This window comes from Vanessa atalanta, chromosome 26 (assembly GCF_905147765.1).
Source record: "Vanessa atalanta chromosome 26, ilVanAtal1.2, whole genome shotgun sequence".
Taxonomy (NCBI): Eukaryota; Metazoa; Arthropoda; class Insecta; order Lepidoptera; family Nymphalidae; genus Vanessa; species Vanessa atalanta.
The window spans coordinates 2,349,082-2,368,845 of record NC_061896.1 but is presented as its reverse complement, the minus strand read 5'-3'; the positions used below and the strand labels follow the sequence as shown (position 1 = coordinate 2,368,845).

General features: G+C 32.9%; 1 protein-coding gene across 1 annotated transcript; it reads right to left on the bottom strand.

Moving 5' to 3' along the window:
• Nucleotides 1–536: 536 nt before the first annotated feature.
• On the bottom strand, nucleotides 537–5,104 carry LOC125073868. The gene is made up of 5 exons (XM_047684951.1): nucleotides 4,955–5,104; nucleotides 4,635–4,727; nucleotides 3,950–4,084; nucleotides 3,467–3,665; nucleotides 537–3,337 (listed from the first exon to the last, which is right to left on the bottom strand). The coding sequence occupies exons 1-5, from the start codon at nucleotides 5,102–5,104 to the stop codon at nucleotides 537–539; spliced, it is 3,378 nt and encodes a 1,125-aa protein (XP_047540907.1).
• Nucleotides 5,105–19,764: the final 14,660 nt, after the last annotated feature.

The window sequence follows — 19,764 nt, the reverse complement described above, 5'->3', positions numbered from 1 at the left end:
GTAAAAACAGGAGAATAAAGCTATTGATATTTTAGAGTAAATGTATAACAAAGATATAAGTATTATTTTGTTTTAGAGTACAGCGCTTACAATATTTAATGTTAATTATTTTTGCGTCAATCATTTGAAAACTACGAACTGATAGTATCGTATGAGGTATGAGAGTATGACCAATCAACGCGCCCTTTTTTATGTAACGTCCAGTGAAGCGACCAACAGCTAGTATCTATATAAAATGGCAAATTCTGGTCGCCTGCTTTTGACATTCCTAATTACCCCTATGAACTTCATAGCTGGGTAGGAAATCAGTCTGTTTCGACTATGGATTTTTTTGTCATTATGTTCGTTAACTGATATAAATTAAAAATAATATGATTGTCTATGAAATTATGTGAAATCGTTTTTACAAATTTTAGATCCGGCTTTGTTCTAAGTTTGTCACGATATAAAGTCGTTTCAAAATAATCCTTGTATTTCTAAATACAGTCGATGTCGATTATAACAATAGAGAGCATTTTAATTGCTTTGATGAAAGATTATTCTTTGTTATTGATGGGTATACCATCTAAATCGACCTCTGTGCTTGGAATTAACGGAGGCTTGAATCCTCCGTATTCTATCCTCAAGTTCGTCATTTTGGGTGTTCTGTCAGTCCTTCTGATCCTCTCTGAGTAATCTTTATTATTTTCCCATTCATTATTGTAATTTTTCAACGGCGGCGGACCGTAATATTTGTAATTTTCTTGACTGTTAGTGTTTGATGGTTTTTTAGAATCGATGGTAGAATTCAAATAGTTATACGAAGAAGCATAGTGATTTCCCCAGCGCGTCGAGTGGACGGGCGTTGCGTTTTGCAGATTTTTCAAAAGCTGCGCGTTGGCGAGTTGTATTTGGTAATTTCGTTGTGATTCAGCTTGTTGTGAACCGTAACTATCAGCGTTACTTTTCAAGTAATTTGGGATGGGTTGTTTATACTGTTCCTGTTGATATCTTAAATAATTCGCTACATTTGAAAGAGCTTCTTGAGTAATGCCGTAGCTATAAAGTGTTGTCGGTTCAACTTTTTCGAATTGGTACGGTTCGGGTTTTTGTGTGTTCCTTTCGACAGCATAAGGGACTTTGACCTCCACTGGTATGTGGACAGGGTAGGGAACTTTTCGTTCTACGATTTTTTCAACTGGATATGGAACACGTTTTTCGACAGGATACGGTTTATCGATATACTTTGTAACAACTACTGGCTTTTCAACGATTTTCTCGACAACTGTCTTTACGGGATAAGGTACTTGGACTGGCACTTTTTTTTCAACGATTCGATCAACGTGGACAGGATATGGTACCTTTTTCTCGACTATCCTATCAACGGGGTAAGGTCTTGGTACTTCCACTCGGACTGGATGAGGAAAAGGCACTTTTATGTGCTTTTCGACCACTTTCGTAACAGTTACAGGTTTTTCAACAATTTTTTCAACGGGATATGGTACCCTTTTCTCTACTGGGTACGGAACTGGAACCTTTACTTCATGCCTGACGGGATACGGAACTTTTTTCTCTACGGGATAGGGCACTGGGACTTCTTTTTCTACAATTTTCTCATATGGGACATGCTTTTCAATTGGGACAGCCACGGGTACTGGAGTTTCGACCGGTATAGGGTATAATACTTTCTTTTCAACGGGAATATGGATTCCAACTGGAATTCCAACCGGCGTCGGCACGGGAACATGTTGTATTAACTGTTTTTCGACAACTTTCTCAACTGGATACGGAACATGTACTGGACGGTCAATATAAACCTTGTGTTCCACTGGATATGGCACTCTGACTTCAACCGGATATGGTTTTAGAACTTCAACGGGGAAAGGTTTATCTACATATCTAGTTACTTCCACCGGTTTCTCCACTATTGTCTCATAATGCACTGGCACCGGTACTGGCCGATCTACTGGCACTTGCTTTACAACTTCAACTGGTTCTGGATATGGTACTTTCTTCTCGATAAAACGATCTACATATGTTGTTACCGGTACTTGCTTTTCAATAATTATCGGTTGAATGATTTTATTATCTGTGTTGTAATAACTTGTATATGAATTTCGGTTATCCGAACTCGCTTGTTCTTGAACATCAGTCGGTTCATTCTCACTAGATTCTAAAATTTCTGGGGAATTTTCATTATTGTTTTCATTGTAATTATTTTGTGGGCTGTTTGTATTTTGGTACGCATTTTTATTATTATGTGATGCGTCCAAAGATTCTAAGTATTTTTGATATAGAGATTTCACTAGTCCCAATGGGTTTTCTTGATTGCTTCTACCTTCATCTAAATATTCATGATATTCAACCTCATTTATATGAGTGATTTCTACAGGTATTGACTCTTGTATTTCCACAATGGTTTTGTCACGTCGGGGATTTTCAACTGTATTTGTAATAAATTCGCTGTCAGATGCTTCATGATCATCGACATTGTTAAATACGTTAGAATCATTTGAGTTGAGTAATCTTAAAGCGACGGTGATAGGTGCTAAATATTTTTGACTAACTGGTCGTGGTGTGATGTTGACTAAATCTTCGTCGGATTTATTCTCTTCGGAATAAGTATAGTTTTCATTTAGACTATTTCTGACATCGACAATTTCATAGCCATTGTCTATATACGGTACCATCGTTGACATCAAATTGTTCACTATTTGCTGTTTATAACTGCCATAATTTGTATCATCGACAACGATAGGCGAAGCGAATTTATATTCATTTGTTGCTGTTTGAAAGTTTTGTCTTTGAACTATCTGCGGTTGGTTCAATTCGCTTTCTACGATATTTCCATACTTAGCTGACACTGTTATTCTATTTCTAGAATCTTCTTCAGGTCCGTAGTAGTTGTAGTTTAACTTTCTTGAATTGGAGCGACGTTTAGGTTTTATAATATCATCAGTATGGCTGTTAACTATTCTCTCTGCTGCGTGATTAATTCTTAAAAGATCTTCATTTGATATCAAATCCTGTGTCGATGCTACTAACCTCGAGATACCTTCATGTGCTGTATAAGATAAAGGTTTGACCGTTGTGGGATGGCTTATTTCAGTAGAATAATAGAATCTTTGGCTTCTATCGTTGGAATTGACATTGTAATTAGACTCGCGATGATATGTTGGTTTGTCTCGTTCTCCGAAATTTCCGTGAACGTTATGTTCTTTAAAGTTAGGTACGCTTGCAGTTGTTTCGGTTGTCTTTTGTAATTTACTTACACGTTCTTCATTATTAGCGTGGTTATCTTCGTTTCGACAGTTGTGATCTTTGAAGATTCTCACAACGGGTCCGTTTTCATTAGTTTCTATAATTTCATCATTGGTTTCACTTTTTGATTGGTTTATTGTAGGTTCATTGGAATTTTGGGAATTATCGTTGTTATTTATATTATTATCTTTGTTTTCATTGTAATAAATTTGTTTAGGTGTGGTACCTTCGGTGTAGTAAAAGCTAGGTAGAGATGTGAACTGTAAGAAGTTTTGTGGAGTGTTAGGAGTTATGTGTACAATTTGTCCTTGCATAGGATATTGTTGTTGAAGAAAATATATATCAATGGGTGATTGTACTTGTTGAAGGCCGCTTCTGTTCAATTGACTTCCGTTGGTGGCTGTATTTTGGTAAGTATTTGGCACCTGTAAGATAAAAATATTATATTTGAAGATATAGTTTGTTACTATATATACTTACTATATATATATATATATATATATATATACAATACTGTGTATTGCAGATTATATCTGATAATGAAATGACTATTTCGAAACGTTACAAATATATAATATAATTTTAAAATTTTACTAAAAAGAGCTTATTTAATAATCGAAATTTTGTCATGTTTAAAAAAATATAAAAGAGTTTAATTGAATATAAAATTGTACCTAAAATATAAAATAGCATAAAATATTTCACAAACCTGAGAGTTTAGTTCAATAGCTCGCTCTCCCAGAGCAAAGTTGGTGGTATGCACATGTTGCTGGTCACTGGTGGTGACAGCGACAGTACCGTGGTAGCCGCTACCGTCAGCTACGTAGCGCACTTGTTGTTCTGACTGAAATACATTACAATAAAATTACTTCTTAAATTTGATCATTTATACTAAAAATGTACACTAAGATTATCAAAAAATACAATAAAAAAAAAACTGATCGAACACAAAGATGGCACGTTAACTCGTTGGTTCATGGTAAATTTATTTGATCCCGAGACATCAGCTTAAGATTCTTGTATCACACGCACCCTCTGAACTATGTCGCGTTTCATGCAAGCGTTATTATAAATGTTAAAATATTTATATTTTATATTAAGCATCATAAGCTCAATGAAGCCCCAGCAAGCGAAATAAAAGTTGCATCTTCAAGAAGGCTCTACCTTGACCCTTAGGGTTATTTTCTTGGTCACTCTAAAAACGCTTAATTAGAGAGAAACGTTGCTTGAAAAAATTATTAATACTTATAATATACAACGAATTTTCACACTTGGACAAAATCAAAATTCATTCTGAATTATTTATATCGGTATTGTGGACAAAGTCCAAATTGTAATACTTAAAAGACAAAACTTCAAGAATTATATATACATATATATGTATAAAAATAAACCTCTGGTAATCTAACGAAGTAATGTCCGATAGTCCCGGGTCCCGTTTGACTCATCTTCCACCCCCACTGCGCCGTCGCAACCGGGAGATCATTCTGGAACATTCAAATGAATATTTAATTTATTTTTATTCAGAATTACTCATTACACCTTACAGACTCGAGGTTTCCTTATAAAATTGAAGTCTTTGTAATCCTGGAAAGAAGCCCGGGGCTCTTAGAAATTTATTCAATTGTGTCATGAAATTTTCTATAATATAAATTCTGGAAGTTAACACTCTCGTACCTTGAAAACTACCTACAGCCATTGATCCTGCCTATACTTTCTCCGTTGGCGACGGATTGCCGTCCCATCGGATTAGAAAAGTGAGGGAATAGAACTCTCTACTCAGTGTTAGCGCACTTGAGAACTCGATAACTCCTGCGTAGTTGGCTGTTCTCCGTTGAGAATGATTGTGCCCAAAATCGATCATGAGGAAATTAATCAAGTCATGAATGATTACAATACAACGATAGACTTATTAACTGTGGGCCGTGAATTAAGATTAATGAGCCTCAAAGAGAATATCGAAACGTAAATAAAACTGTAAAGAAACTTTCTCTGTTACAAATTTTGTTAACAATTAAAATCTTATTTTATACAACTACAACAGCTTATTTTAAATATCGACTTCCAATATATTTTTATCTGTAGTATTTATTCATAAACAATAAAATATGTAATAAATATGTAATCAAAATTGTGCAATAATTTCAATCTATTATACAAGAATATTGCATGTTTATTGTATTTTCGTTTAGATAATTTTAAAATGTCGCGCTGAAGCTTATGATTTAAGGAATTATAATGTAATACCTTTGTCAATATACGTAATACCTCGCGATTGGCACTTACAAGGCACAGGGTAAATCTACTATTGACACTTACACTTTTAATATTTTATTATTTTTTTTATATACCTACTATATATTATTTTTATATATTATTTCGTTGCTTTGCGAGATATAAAACATTTCATATATTCCTCAATTTTTTTTTTTTATAGTCTCCAAAGGGTCCAATATATCTTGCCCGGGTAAAATGTTAGCCCCGCCACAGACTTTCGCATTCATTAATAGAAGCATATTAATTAATAAACAAAAGAGAATAGTTATCGGCTAGATTTATTAATTTATATTTTAAGAAAATAAAAATTATTTTCATTACGATGATGAATGATGATGAATTTTGTTACTACTAACTGTTAACATGGATGTTCGTCAACATTCTATGTACGGTATTGCAAAATACAAAAATCTTATTTATTAAAAAAAAATGTCTGTATATATAAGGGCAATGTTCTGTGTAACCATCAACGAATAGTTTTTTACCGCATTTTTATAAATTCGCTTCGGGCAATATCTGTGAACGAGAAAATTTATAATTGACTAACTCCCTGATGAGTTAGAAGTTCGACATTTGAAATACAGCCTAGGATTGGATGACATGCTAGCGAATAATTTTTTCTTAACAGACTTTACGTCTTGTGCAAATCACCTTAAGTTTAAAAAGTATTACAATACATAATAATTTTCTATTACGAAATCTTGAATTGACTATTACCGAGTAATTTTTCATTCAGTGATCATTTAAAGTTAAATGTCTGTTACGTCACAGCGCGAATGTAATATGTGTAATTTTGAAACTAGTTATAGCCAGTGTCTTTATTCTTTTTTTATTTTTTATTACTCACAAAAAATATCGCTTATAATACTTACGTCTTTGGATAATAATAGTAAGCATTGTTTTTGTATATATAAAAAAGAAAGATTATAAACTGACTAATAATTGTGAATGGGGCCATCAATTTATTATAATATGTACTAATATATTAAATACGAAATCAACTCTGTCAGTCTGTTACACTTTCACGAATTTTTGAGGAAATTCGATGAAATATGGCATAAAACCCGAGGCTTTAGGCTACTTTATGTGAATCTACAACAAAAAACTAGTTCATAATACAAAGCATAAAAATTCGTTACTACGTTATTTGTAGGTTAGGATAATTTTTATTTACAATTGAGCTGAAATTGCCATATATATTTATACATCTTATATATTTATATTAAGAAACACATATGCAATACCATCAATGAAAGGAGAAACGGTGGCGTTTCGTTTCGAGTAATTGTTAAAAAAAACTTAAAGATACATCGCCACGCGTGCCGCGAATTATTTAAAGTTACACACAATTAAGATGATTGATATAATTGCGTTCAGATATGAGTAAAATTAATAGTCATTATAATTTATTTTATCTTTTATTGTTGGAACGGGTGTCAGGAATATATCAATTAGTAAAAAGTACTAAAATTGTCTTTGTCTTAAAGTTATTTAATGTAATAGTTAGGCGGACGGGCAAATGGGCCACATGATGGTAAGTGGTCACCACCCCCATAGACATTAGCGTTGTATGAAATAATAAAAAATCCTTACATCGCACCATTGCTACCAATCTTGGAAACTAAGATGCTATGTTCCTGGTGTCTGTAGATATACTGACACTCTCACCCTTCAAACCGGAACACAACAATATTGAGTACTCCTGTTTGGCGGTAGAATATCTGATGAGTTTATTATACAAAGCCCTACGACCAAGTAAGTTAGTATTAGAGTATCTATAAAATTTAGCAGTATGTTAGAAGTAAGGTCTATGTCGGAGGACTCGGAGGACTCTGAGATTGTATTGTATTAAAAAAGCCAGTGGGTGTAACACCAGCGCCACGAACTTTCACGTACTCTATTTGGATCATAATTCATCTCCTGAAGTGTTGAAGGAAAACAGTCCTGACTCACTGTCATATCTAGTTTTGTAGGTATTTTTGCCACATGTGTATAATTCACGAGCCCACTGACGACCGGATTCGTGAAATAGCTGCAAGACCTTCTTCTTAACAGATAAAAGTTTTTGCCCGGCTGTGAAAAATTTACTGGCTGTTACGATTTGTTAATAATGAAAAATAATTTATTATACACACAATAGGTTTTCAGAAAGTATACTTCACGATGAATGATTTAAAAAAAGAACTCCTCGAAAACTCATTTAATTTAATTAATGTACGTAGGAAACATCATGCAGTAATGTTTTTCGACATCGACATAAATTAGCGCAAAACATTAAAAGTCATCGTACCTAATTAAAAATATATGAAGTAATAAGAATTCACTACAAGTCATCGATGCAATCAACTGACGATAATTATTTGTCGGAAGTGAATTTTTGTGAACAATAATTTAAAAAAACGATCTGGCCAGTATGAGAATTTATTATCAAACGTGTGTATCACATTAAATATATTCAGGAAGCTCAGCTTATAACTAACAGTCAGTTTCCTAAGCTATAATTTAATAAGAATAATTTCAAACGCTCGGCTCGTAGGAAATAGCGAATGTATCGCATACCTCGAAAGTAAAAGTGGTGCGGTGAGAAAAAAAACGCATCGAAAGTGGACGCCATCATAGCGCCCTTTAAGCACAGCACACACGACTTTTTATTTCATTTGCGAATACAGATAAAAAAATTAGGTAACATTATACAGATAAAATATAATATAATATTACGTGTTTTTACAGCCTAATTTTTATTTAGGTAAAGTATAAATACTAAAATTAAAAAAAGTTTGAGATATGTTTTAAAATTATTATAATTATTTAAAAATAGGAAAGTATAAAATATTTGCCTTGATTTTGTTGTTTTAACGCAAGTGCTTTTTATATTCCGAAATGACTTGGTCCAAGTTAACCTACTGCTTCAGCCACAAGTTTCTATATTCAATCATGTCCTTTGATCTGAGAGACAGGACAACTTTTATTGTACGTAAAATAAACGATTGTATAAGAATATATAAAGCTGAATATAAAGTATTCTTTTTGAACGCTATAATTTCAGACTTTGCAAGTGCGATTTGAAAAAAAAAGTTAGACATTAACTGACTTAAACTGTTAGGGATATTTCAAACGAGTTCTACGTTCTACGACGTCGTTCGCGTTTAAGGGGGTAGTCGTCGGTTATTAGGCATAAAAAAGTAGTCTTGTATGTCCTTCCTTGGAGTTCAAGGTTCAGTGGTTTGACCGTGAACGAGCAACAGACTGCCCGATAGAGTCACTTTCGCATTTAGAATATTAGTATACATTAGTAAAAATAGATTCTGTAATAACAGATTGTATGAAATGTAATTAATTGCTAAACAAGACAATACAACAAGCTATTTATTGAGAAAGACAAAACTATATAACCGCGCGGAAGTCGTTAATAAAGTTTTAAGAAAGGTATTTCATAAAATATGTTCTGGACTCAGACACAATGGTATCTAATAATCAAATGGAAATGGACAATGACCGTAGAATACGTGCAACTTTAAAAATCGCTAGATTAAATTCATTTTATACACAATAATCTTTTAAATTTCTATCGTTGTAGAACTTCAAAATATATTAAATAGTGTTTAACAGGTGCCCTTAAATGATCTCTAATGTAGAATCGCTGTAATAAGTTCACATGACACTTAGACTTTCAAGATAAGCAATGTATACATAATAAGAGTAGTTGAATAACTTTAAAATAAACGACCAGTTTTAGTTGAGACCTAGACAGAGCGCATTCGATACAGCCGCTAGACCTGTGTGGCTGGCAGCGGATTTTGCGGATTGGTAGATTTACATGCCTTATTTATAAAACAAGCTGCTCCGCGTGGTTTCACCCCCCGTTGAACTTAATAAATTTTTCTGTCTGCCGATGAGCTGTTGCGCATTTGTTGCCCTTTTCAAACAAGTATTAGCGCGCCTTTGGGGTAAGGTATGCCTCTCGTATGCCGTGACGGCAAACGGCATGTCGAAGAGATCGAACAAGCCGTGTTTTCCCCCCTCCGGAACCCTCCTTCTTGTGTGCGGTGGGTATATACTTCATTGTAATATAGAAATATAATAATAAGTAAATCATATATTTATTTATAAAACTCTGTTTTTATATGTGTTTATATTTATTAATTGTTCTTTTTTAATTACAGGTTCCTTCAATAACCACATTCTTAAACCCTCATGCAATTGTCTCCTACAACCGTACAAAGTTTCAACTCAATCGAATAATTCATACTTGAACCCCTACAATACGAAAAAACAAGCATATTATGTACATTTAATATATAGACGGAGGAGCCAATGCGCATACTTTTGGAAAGTGGTTACCAACGCTCTTAGATGTTGGCGCTGTTTGAAATGTTTGGTAGTACATTGATTGGTAGTGCAAGGAATGGGTAACATTGGGAGCCGCCACCACCAAACTTGGGAGCGAAAATGTTAGTCCCTTGTGCCTGTAGTTGCACTGGCTAACTCACCCTTCAAACCGCAACCCAAAAATACTAAGTATATGTGTGGATGGTGATGTGATGGGTGGATAGTATCTGTATGATGGTATGGGAAAAGCTTTATAATCCCTAAGTAAAAGTATTTTTTATGAAGCAAACGTTGGCCGGCCTCTGTATTAATACCAATACTCGTGGCGGTCGGTAAAATGTATAAAAGTTGATGTGCTAAAGCGCTATCTAGCGCTGAAAAACTTTCTCCATGAAAAAATACATATCATAGCAGTCTAAATCAATCATGTTATGATGTATGATGTCACTACGACATAAGTAATACGAAAACTCTTAGAGCGTGCTATTTTTTTGCACATTTATGTTAACAATTTGTAACATATATTAATAAATACGTCATTTTTGTGCTATTTCTCACTTGGAAAATTTCTTCATTCAAATCGCTTGAAAAAAATAAATAGAGTATATACTTATATAGTAATAGATTAAGATAATCTATCAAAAGAGTCGAGATGGCCCAGTGGTTAGAACGCGTGCATCTTAACCGATGATTTCGGGTTCAAACCCAGGCAGGCACCACTGAAATTTCATGTGCTTAATTTGTGTTTATAATTCATCTCGTGCTCGGCGGTGAAGGAAAACATCGTGAGGAAACCTGGATGTGTCTAATTTCAACGAAATTCTGCCACATGTGTATTCCGCCAACCCGCATTGGAGCAGCGTGGTGGAATATGCTCCAAACCTTCTCCTCAAAGGAAAGGAGGCCTTTATCCCAGCAGTGGGACATTTACGGGCTGCTAATGCTAAAAAAAATCTATCAAACACTGTATTCCGTCTTACGATCATCAAAAGAGGTTTTATGTAAGTTAAAGTAGAATAAGCAGTATTTGTAAGTTAAGGTGTATTTTAATTATATAACATGATCAGTTGATCACATATAGTATCTTTTCAAAACGTTTACTTGCAGGCTAGAAAATGCTTAAACAACATTCGTTTGCCCTTGATGGCCATTGCGATCTTAATGCTATCGTTATTGTTATAGATAGTAAATTTAATACATCTATATTAAAATATAGTACCGGCTTCGTACCTTAAAAATTCATACAGAATTAGTCCTCCAATTTCCCCTGTTAAGAAAGTTTTAAGTTATAAAATAAATCTATTTTGTAAATTTAAGCTTTCCAAATGTAGAAGTTTTGGCTGTACGTGGACAGTCGAAGCCTAAACATTTTTATTTTTTTTATCTTTAATTTGTGTTAAACAGGCACGAGTCAAACCATTTTATAACTATAGTCAGACAATCAATCATTGATAATCTACATTCACTATGATAAATTGATAATATTCTTAAATATTCAAGAAATGAAAATATAAATGATGATATTGATCTGCGAGACAATAGGATGCAGACAGAACTCTTAGAGCCCAAGTTTCATTGTTCGAGATCTATTATTATATATCGTTTAATGTAACTGGTTATATAGAATGACTTTACTTAACATTTTTAAAAGGCATTTATTGTAAGACACGAAGTTTTTTTTTTTTTTTAATTTTCATTACTATCTATACGCAATGAAAGTATATTGCAACATTAACATTACAGCACCAATTATATCTGTTATAATATCTCCAAATGTATTTTAATGGCTTGAAGTTTTTTGTACAAATCAAATCCTTTGCATTCAATCAAAATAAAAATGTTAATTCATCTGTATTGATATAGATTATATTGAAGATTTCATTTGATTCTGTAATACAGATTAAACAGAAAACGTCGAAAGTTTTTATTTAAGAAACAAAATAAAACAGATTAAAAATGTTACATAAAAAAAAAATTAAGACTGCAAATAAATCTATCGCTATCGAGTCGATGACATCGTAATCTCGCTTCCACAGATTATACTTAAAACACATTCATACAGCCATTGTGTTAGCGGAAGTCCCTTTCACTGGCACTACCTGTTACGTAATATCATAAATCATGTACATACGTCTGTTTGTTTTGAATTTGATTTATATTTTATTTGATTCGATTTTTAGTCAATCTAGATATTGTATTGTGAATTGAAAGGAAATGAAAGTTTAGTGATCGAATGATTGAAGAATAGAAGTAATTAAGGTTTATTAAGAAAGTAAAGGCGATGAACGATTTTTTTTAAATTTGATATTATAGAGGCAAATATTGTTTATTTTTATGTAGGGGTTTTTAATGAGGAGTCATTAATGATCGAATTCTATTATTTTTATTTAAACTAGCTTTTTTTTTTTTTAATAATGTAGCTTACATTATTTGTGAGTGCTATAGGGCATTATAATTACATCAGAACATATTCTTTACAAATAAATAGCACCCGCGCGAAGCCAGGTCGAGTCGCAGTCTGTATATAATTTGATACGTCATATATTTTTTTCATAATATTTAAATAATGACGTAATATTACCACTCAATGAGAATTTGTCACTGTCAACAGAAACACCGGCAAACCAATCCTTAGATGATCTGCTCGTAATATTTTTTACTCGTTATATTTTGTTATATATATAACGGTGTCCCAAGACAAGAGATTTTTTTTTTTGCGAAATTAATAACGCATAGTTACATATATAGATATAAACATATAACATAACATCTATCAAACTTGTACACCTATGTAACCACGTCTTGTTCTGTCCTGAGTTGGCCTGCAAGATATCGCTCTTTACTAATAAAGCCTCCTTTTGTAACATCTGCCATTTCATTTCGTCTTGATATACAATAAAAATATTCATTTTCGAACTTAGACGCGCATGCGCAAAGTCCGTTAAAATTTTTTTTGTATACTTCACTCAACGACGAGTGTAAATTTTCCGAACGTTAAATGAACTGGTTTTAATTGTAATTGAGCAAAACCTCGCCCAAAACACGTTCCTATTGAAGGTACGTTACGTAAAAATAACTTCGAAGTAAAAGTTATAACGATAGTTCTTTTATCGTTCAATAAATCTATAATTATTCGATTATGGCTTAAAATACTTTCGAGTTTAGCGTTACATTCTGAGTGGATTTATATCTTACCGTTTATTGAACATTTTTAAACTGTAGCATAGACTACGAGTAACTTTTTTTTAAATATAAAACATAGCAAAGGTGAAGACAAATTTCTAAAATAGCTAGATATGACTGAGCCATAAAAATTGCGAAGGCGATTTTTTTCCTGCGGTCGTACGTTCTTATAAAGTTGTTTACTAGACTTCATTACAGAACTTTTTGTTGCATTTTACGTAGCTAATAAATATTTGTATTACTTTCATTTCCTTATTTTATTATTTTTTGCATTTAATAGAATTACAGCATAGACGATTTGGATCAGTATATTCGACCTATGAAAGTACGTCTATAGCCTTCTCCAGTCGAAGTAGGAATAAAGATAAACAAACCTTAGATTTACGTATTTCATGTGATTCGCTAATCACTCAGCTATATTGTGCACGATTAATAGTTAGTGATTAATATATCTTTATTTAAAATACAACACTATTACACTTAACTACTTATATCCACTCTAATTTTACTCCCAAAAATCATATATTTCTGGGTTGAGTCGTTGCCTGGGTGCCGAGACCCTGACCCTACGTCTCCTTCTTGACCATGATTAGTCATAGTACTTAGGTACAGTCTTTTGTAACATGTTTCATAAATTAACTGATGGTGTTGCGCACCAGGCCCCGTGAAGTAAGGTAGGTTGCCTGGAGGCAACATCTAAGAAAACTTAAGAGAAATTTGCTAAACAATTTTAGATATGGCTTGATACGATTTAAGTGTGGTAAAGTAACGGGTCTGGCAAAAGAGACGAGCAAAAATCGTCTAAGATTACTAAACTGTAATCTCGTGTTCCTCGAAGTGGTCTAAGGACTTATTCTCCGCTAAAACCAGGGCCGGATTTAGCGGTAGAACAAGTGATGAGAGCTACCTATATTGCACTAAACCCTACCACCGAATAGTAATATCCAATTAAAATATTTTCAAAGTACATTGAAATGCTTTTGTTTCTTTGCTTAATGTCTAAAGTAAAGGTTCATTGAGGTACAATACAGACGGACACGAGGCTTTATATTATGTAATGTATATTATGAATATTATAAATAAATAATAGTTTACATATCCAGCACTTAACGCACATTGATACCGGTACCGGCCTTTCACCGGTAGGAAGTTAATGTTATCACGACACGGAATTTAGTACATAAACACGTTTTATATAACATAATGTAAGAGTAATTATGAGACAATGTGAGTTAATTCGTTACAAAATACTTGTTCCGTTCGAAGAAGCGTTAAAACTCATTACGTAGTTTTTTTGTATCTGTATGTATTTCAACCGGTTTAAGTTTTTCGTTAATGTTTCATTGTTTAGTTATTGAATGAGATTTTGTTAAACTTGACTTTAGGACTCATAAAATAGTTTATAGGTCGTAAATGTCTTACGAGGCTCCAATCTGTTGGCGGATATACTGGAATACTCACGACAGCTAGGGCAACCAGGCGTTCTGTATTCTTCCGGACAAGTCGCTTTGTAAATTATCATTATGTATGTGATCTTTAAAAAAAAAAACAAAGCTACTTTGCGGTAGGACTGTGTGCAAGCCGTCTGGGTAGGTTATATGTACTTTATTATATAACCTACCGCCTAAGAACAATACTTAAGATTGTCATAATTCGGTTCGAACATGACAGTTGAAGTGAAATTTTGGAATCTTTTAACCATAAATTGGTGTTACAAACAGTAAACGATAACTAAGAAATCCTATCCTATCGCTTCTGTCCGTGGGTTTACACTAAGAGCAATCAGAGTCCTGGACGGAAAATTTTCAGGAGCGGCAAAATTAGAAGGATGAGAAAAAGATCTCCGCTTTATCAATAAATATTTTCTTGTCTTCCAAAATTTATGATCAATTTTATGCTATGAATGAGTTTTTTATTTATTTAAAAATTTGTGTATCTAAGCTAATCCACCTTATACAAAAATTTCGTTAGGACATTTATTAAAGAGTCCAGGGGTGGTTGAACCCACCGCGTGTCAGAGAGGGAAATGTCCAAATTTTCACATCACATCTGGTCACTCTTGTTGAGAACAAGTGACATAAGGTTCATTAAAGAACCATTCTCAATCTTTTTAATTAGATAAGTTTTGTATGTGTACATTTATAAGTTAAAAACAGGTTTTGTTTTTAACTACAGAGTAATGCATTTTCATTTATTTTTAGCAGTTATCTAATTCGAAACCTTACTTACTACATGTTGATATTCAACAATAAAATATCAACTCGATAGAATGCATAGAATTCGAAGACGGGCGAACAACGTCATCTATTGTAAAGTATTGTATCAAAAAGTATTGTACTTTTATTGGTAATTATTATTTATTTATGATATTTATAATTTTTGTTTCCATAATTAAGGCCTTAATGTAAATAACTATTAAGGCCTTAAAGAAAAAAAAATCATTTATTTTTGTATTATTTAAGACTAACGTCCTCTTCGCTCAGAATAAATCAAATTTTACTAAGTACGCATTTTAAAAGTACACATATGTCCTAGTAATTGACACATCGACACCCATACCAAATTTCATCAGAATCTTGTAATTCGAGGTTTATTAAGAAACGTTAAAACTCTTAGACTTTCACGCATATAATATTTTCAAGATGTATCGATGCTTGACCTTTCCTACGAGGTCGACCGTCATAAAATGTAATGAACTTGTCAAAATCAATACGTAAGAAGCTATAATTATTTACTACGACTGTAATGTCATATTGCTATTGAAACGTTGAACATAATTACTATGTAAATCTAACCTAACCTCAAAAAATTAACTACTTTGAAATATTAAGAAAAGTGTTTAAGATGTACAAAGTATTCAATTTAATGTAACTAAATCTTCCTAGTAAGTTCTACATCTGTCATATGTCGAAATATGGGCATGTTATGCGGAGGAATGAGGACCATGTTGTGAGAAAGGTTTTGAGTATGGATGTGGGTGGATATAGAGGTAGGGGACGACCCAAGAAACGATGGATGGATTGTGTGAAAGACGATATGGTTAGAAAGAATGTTACTTGTGAGATGACGTCTGACAGAGAAGTATGGAAGAAGAAGACATGCTGCGCCGACCCCAAGTAAAATTGGGATAAGGGCAGGAGGATGATGATGTCGAAAACAAGAAAAAAATATCGGTTGTTTCTGTGATAAGCGCTTATATCTATATATACATATAACAGCGAAATACCTCTCACTGATTAATCACGATATCTCAGAAACTATAACATCTACAAACTTGAAATTTGGCAGTTAGGTTCCTTATAGGGTGTGAGTGTCCCTATGGGGGTAAAACGAAGTTTGGAAGTTTGTGTTTCAAAAATTTAACGCTGGTAATGCCGCAGTTTCATCTAGTATTATATATAGACAGACACCACCGAAGACTTCTATTCTATGTGAATATAAACGTATATAAATATATTCATTTTCCACTGTATAGATGTTTGTTATGCGATCGGAAGCGGAAATAAGACAATGTGCCGTAAGTAAGATCATGTCAATTTAAGAGAAAGTTAAACTGACATTAACATATATATAGCAATTTGTACGCCGTCTGTCCATTCATTAGAAACAGCATATTGTAATTACACTAACGAATGTGTTAAATTGATAAGAATAGATCTCACGTCGACTTCGCACGTGCCAGCTAAAGTCACCTATTACAATGTAATGTTAAAATTTGTTTTAATTTAAGTACCAGTTGTTAAAGAATTAAAATTAATATCTGTTATTTTGATATGGAATAGGTTTATACAATTATGATAATAATATACATCATATTCGTGGAATAAAACGATTATGTCTGCTGAGGGTCGGATTTAAAAGGCCCTTTGGCCCTGGGGACAATTCTAGATTAGGCAAAAAATATTATTATTATTATTTGTTGACTTTCAATTATTTAAACAAAAATAGCGATGAGAAATTGATAATAGTTTTAAAAAGTACTCTGTGAATGTTCATTCGATTTTTATCTGTGACAGTTTATTTTTTTAAATTATAAACCTATGTCATGATGTGCAGGGCTCAGGGCTAGATACTCTATCATCCTCCCCTAACTATAGACCTTACTTTAAATGTTATTTACCGTTTTTAGTAAATCTATATATATTTAAAATAAAAATAAAATATATCAAAATATTGAATATACTTTGACGACCTCCGTGGTCGAGTAGTGTGTACACCGGTTTTCATGGGTACGCCACTCCGAGGTCCCGGGTTCGATTCCCGGCCGAGTCGATGTAGAACGAATTCTATGTTGTCTTGGGTTTGGGTGTTTGTGGTACCGTCGTTACTTCTGATTTCCATAACACAAGTGCTTTAGCTACTTACATTGGAATCAGAGTAATGTATGTGATGTTGTCCAATATTTATTAAAAAAAAAAAAACTACGAGTTTTCAAACGTGTGCAAAATTAAATATTATTTGTTTGCCTAGAATTGGGTAAAAAATAATTCATACTTTCATAGGTGCTGTTGAATTGAAGTCAGGTAACTCCTGATGTGTAATACGTGTAAAAAACTACAAAACTGAATAAATCGCTTACCGCATTATTATCTTGCGACAAAGCATTTCCCCATATACTGCACGCTAGTAAGACCGGAACCCACTGTAACGAGAAAAATGTTATGATGTTATTATTGCGTAATGTTTTTTTTTTAAACATACGATCGGAGCAAAGGTATTTATATTTCAGTTCTAATTTCTAATTCTTCTTATACCTCATTAATATAAATAATAAAACACACCAATTATTAAATTATTCTTGCTTGTTAAATTTAAAGTAATTAATTATATATTTTTTATCGAACCACCCTTGAACTATAATTTATTTATATAACAAAAAAATGTTTACAAAACGAGTTCAAACTACTACAATAATATAACAAATGAGAAATTCACCTATTTTCTACCATTATTCCACTCTTAGAGCGGATTTTTCATATTTAAATGAGATCTTTACTGTGTAAAAAAATAAATAATAAATGTACTAGTCCTAAGTGATTATTTATATGTTTAGTTAGAGTGTCAAAGCTAGAACGCGTCGAAAAAAGTGACCAACAGTTAGCCACTAAGTACACGCACACAAAAAAGTATGACGTTTGGTGAGTGTAGCTGTCACGCACACCAATAAAGATACAATAAAGATAGCACCTCCGTTTTAGTTCTTTTGTACACTCTATCTATATATACATATGATAAGAAATTAGAATTAACAAGATATCATATTCAACTTACCATTGCTTAAAGCTAGGATAAAAAAATACTGACTTCGTAGTTTCTCAATTGTAGACACACCTACAACAAAATGAAAATTTTAAAATACGAATATATAAAGACTTTTTAAACACTGGCTGTATAAATTGTCGCAATATTTTTTTTAAAATGTTGTCTCGGCCTCTAAATGTTAAGTCTAACGGTATACAAATTACTATTTGGCGGTAAAATAATTAATGTTTGGATGCTATTATTCAGACGAGTTTGCAATACGTCTAAATATGGAAACACTTGTATGTATGGATAATTGTTGCTCAAACGACTGTTACGACGACGATAAAGTCGATTATCTTGAACCCATAAAAATATTAAAAATGTGAAAGAATAATATGTAACAAAACCAAAAATGGCGCGTATACAACCTGTAATACCAGTCTATTTTTTTTTCAATCCTGGTACTCCTGGTCGGAATACTAAGGACGTATGATAGTGTTCGTTCAGTCGCCAATTCAATTAATAAATTATCAATACGCAATCCATAATGTATGCAGTTTAGCCCTTTTTCCTATTCTTATAAAAAAACGGTTCGGTCGAACCTGGATCGGAATATAATCGAGATCGTATCGTAATCAATATAAATTAGTTCAATTGACCCAAAGTTACGATTAAACTGAGTTTTATTTTTTGAGGAATAATCGAAGTTGCGTCGGAATCGAGAGAACGTACATATGTAACGTATAAAACAGTTATATGTAAGTAGAACAGTCCCCGAGTTAATGTGACAATTTAAAAGTTCACCAGACGTCTTGAAGATGGTGAAAATTAAGTTGGAATAATCCGTTACATATATAGATACAGATCAGGCAAATAAAAGCGTGTTAAAATAGTAAAATGTCATTAACGTCAAGCGAAAACAAGCCGTTTGCTAGAACATTTATTGTCATTACGCAATTAAAGGGATATAAAATACCAGAATCATGTATCAGGAAGAGTTATGGTATATATGACACGTGTTACGCAACAGCCCTGCGGTTTACTTTAAGCCACTCTCTCTTTAAAACTTCAATTTACTGCGAACGCATGTGGTGGACTTAATTTGTAGTGAGATAGATCATTAATGTCAATTTTGATTTTGTAATTTACGCAAATTTCAGCGATGTGAAAGTCGCTGGTACAGACCCTAGTCATAAATAGTCTGTCAAATCTAATTAAAGACATTAAGATCATTCCATAGACAAATACTACTAATAACTAGTAAGACATATTTCTAAATAAATGTTTTTTTTTTAAATCGTTGTGAAATTAATGTTTCAAAATTATGCAGCACTTTACTTCACTTAGTACGTTTTCTTAGTTGTCGCAGATACTTTGCAAATGGAAAGGACTCGCTAATGAATTTAAAATGCCAAATTATCGCAAGAGCAATGCAATGCAACTGAGCAAACCATAAATTTTTTATATACATATGTGTTAATTTAACATAGT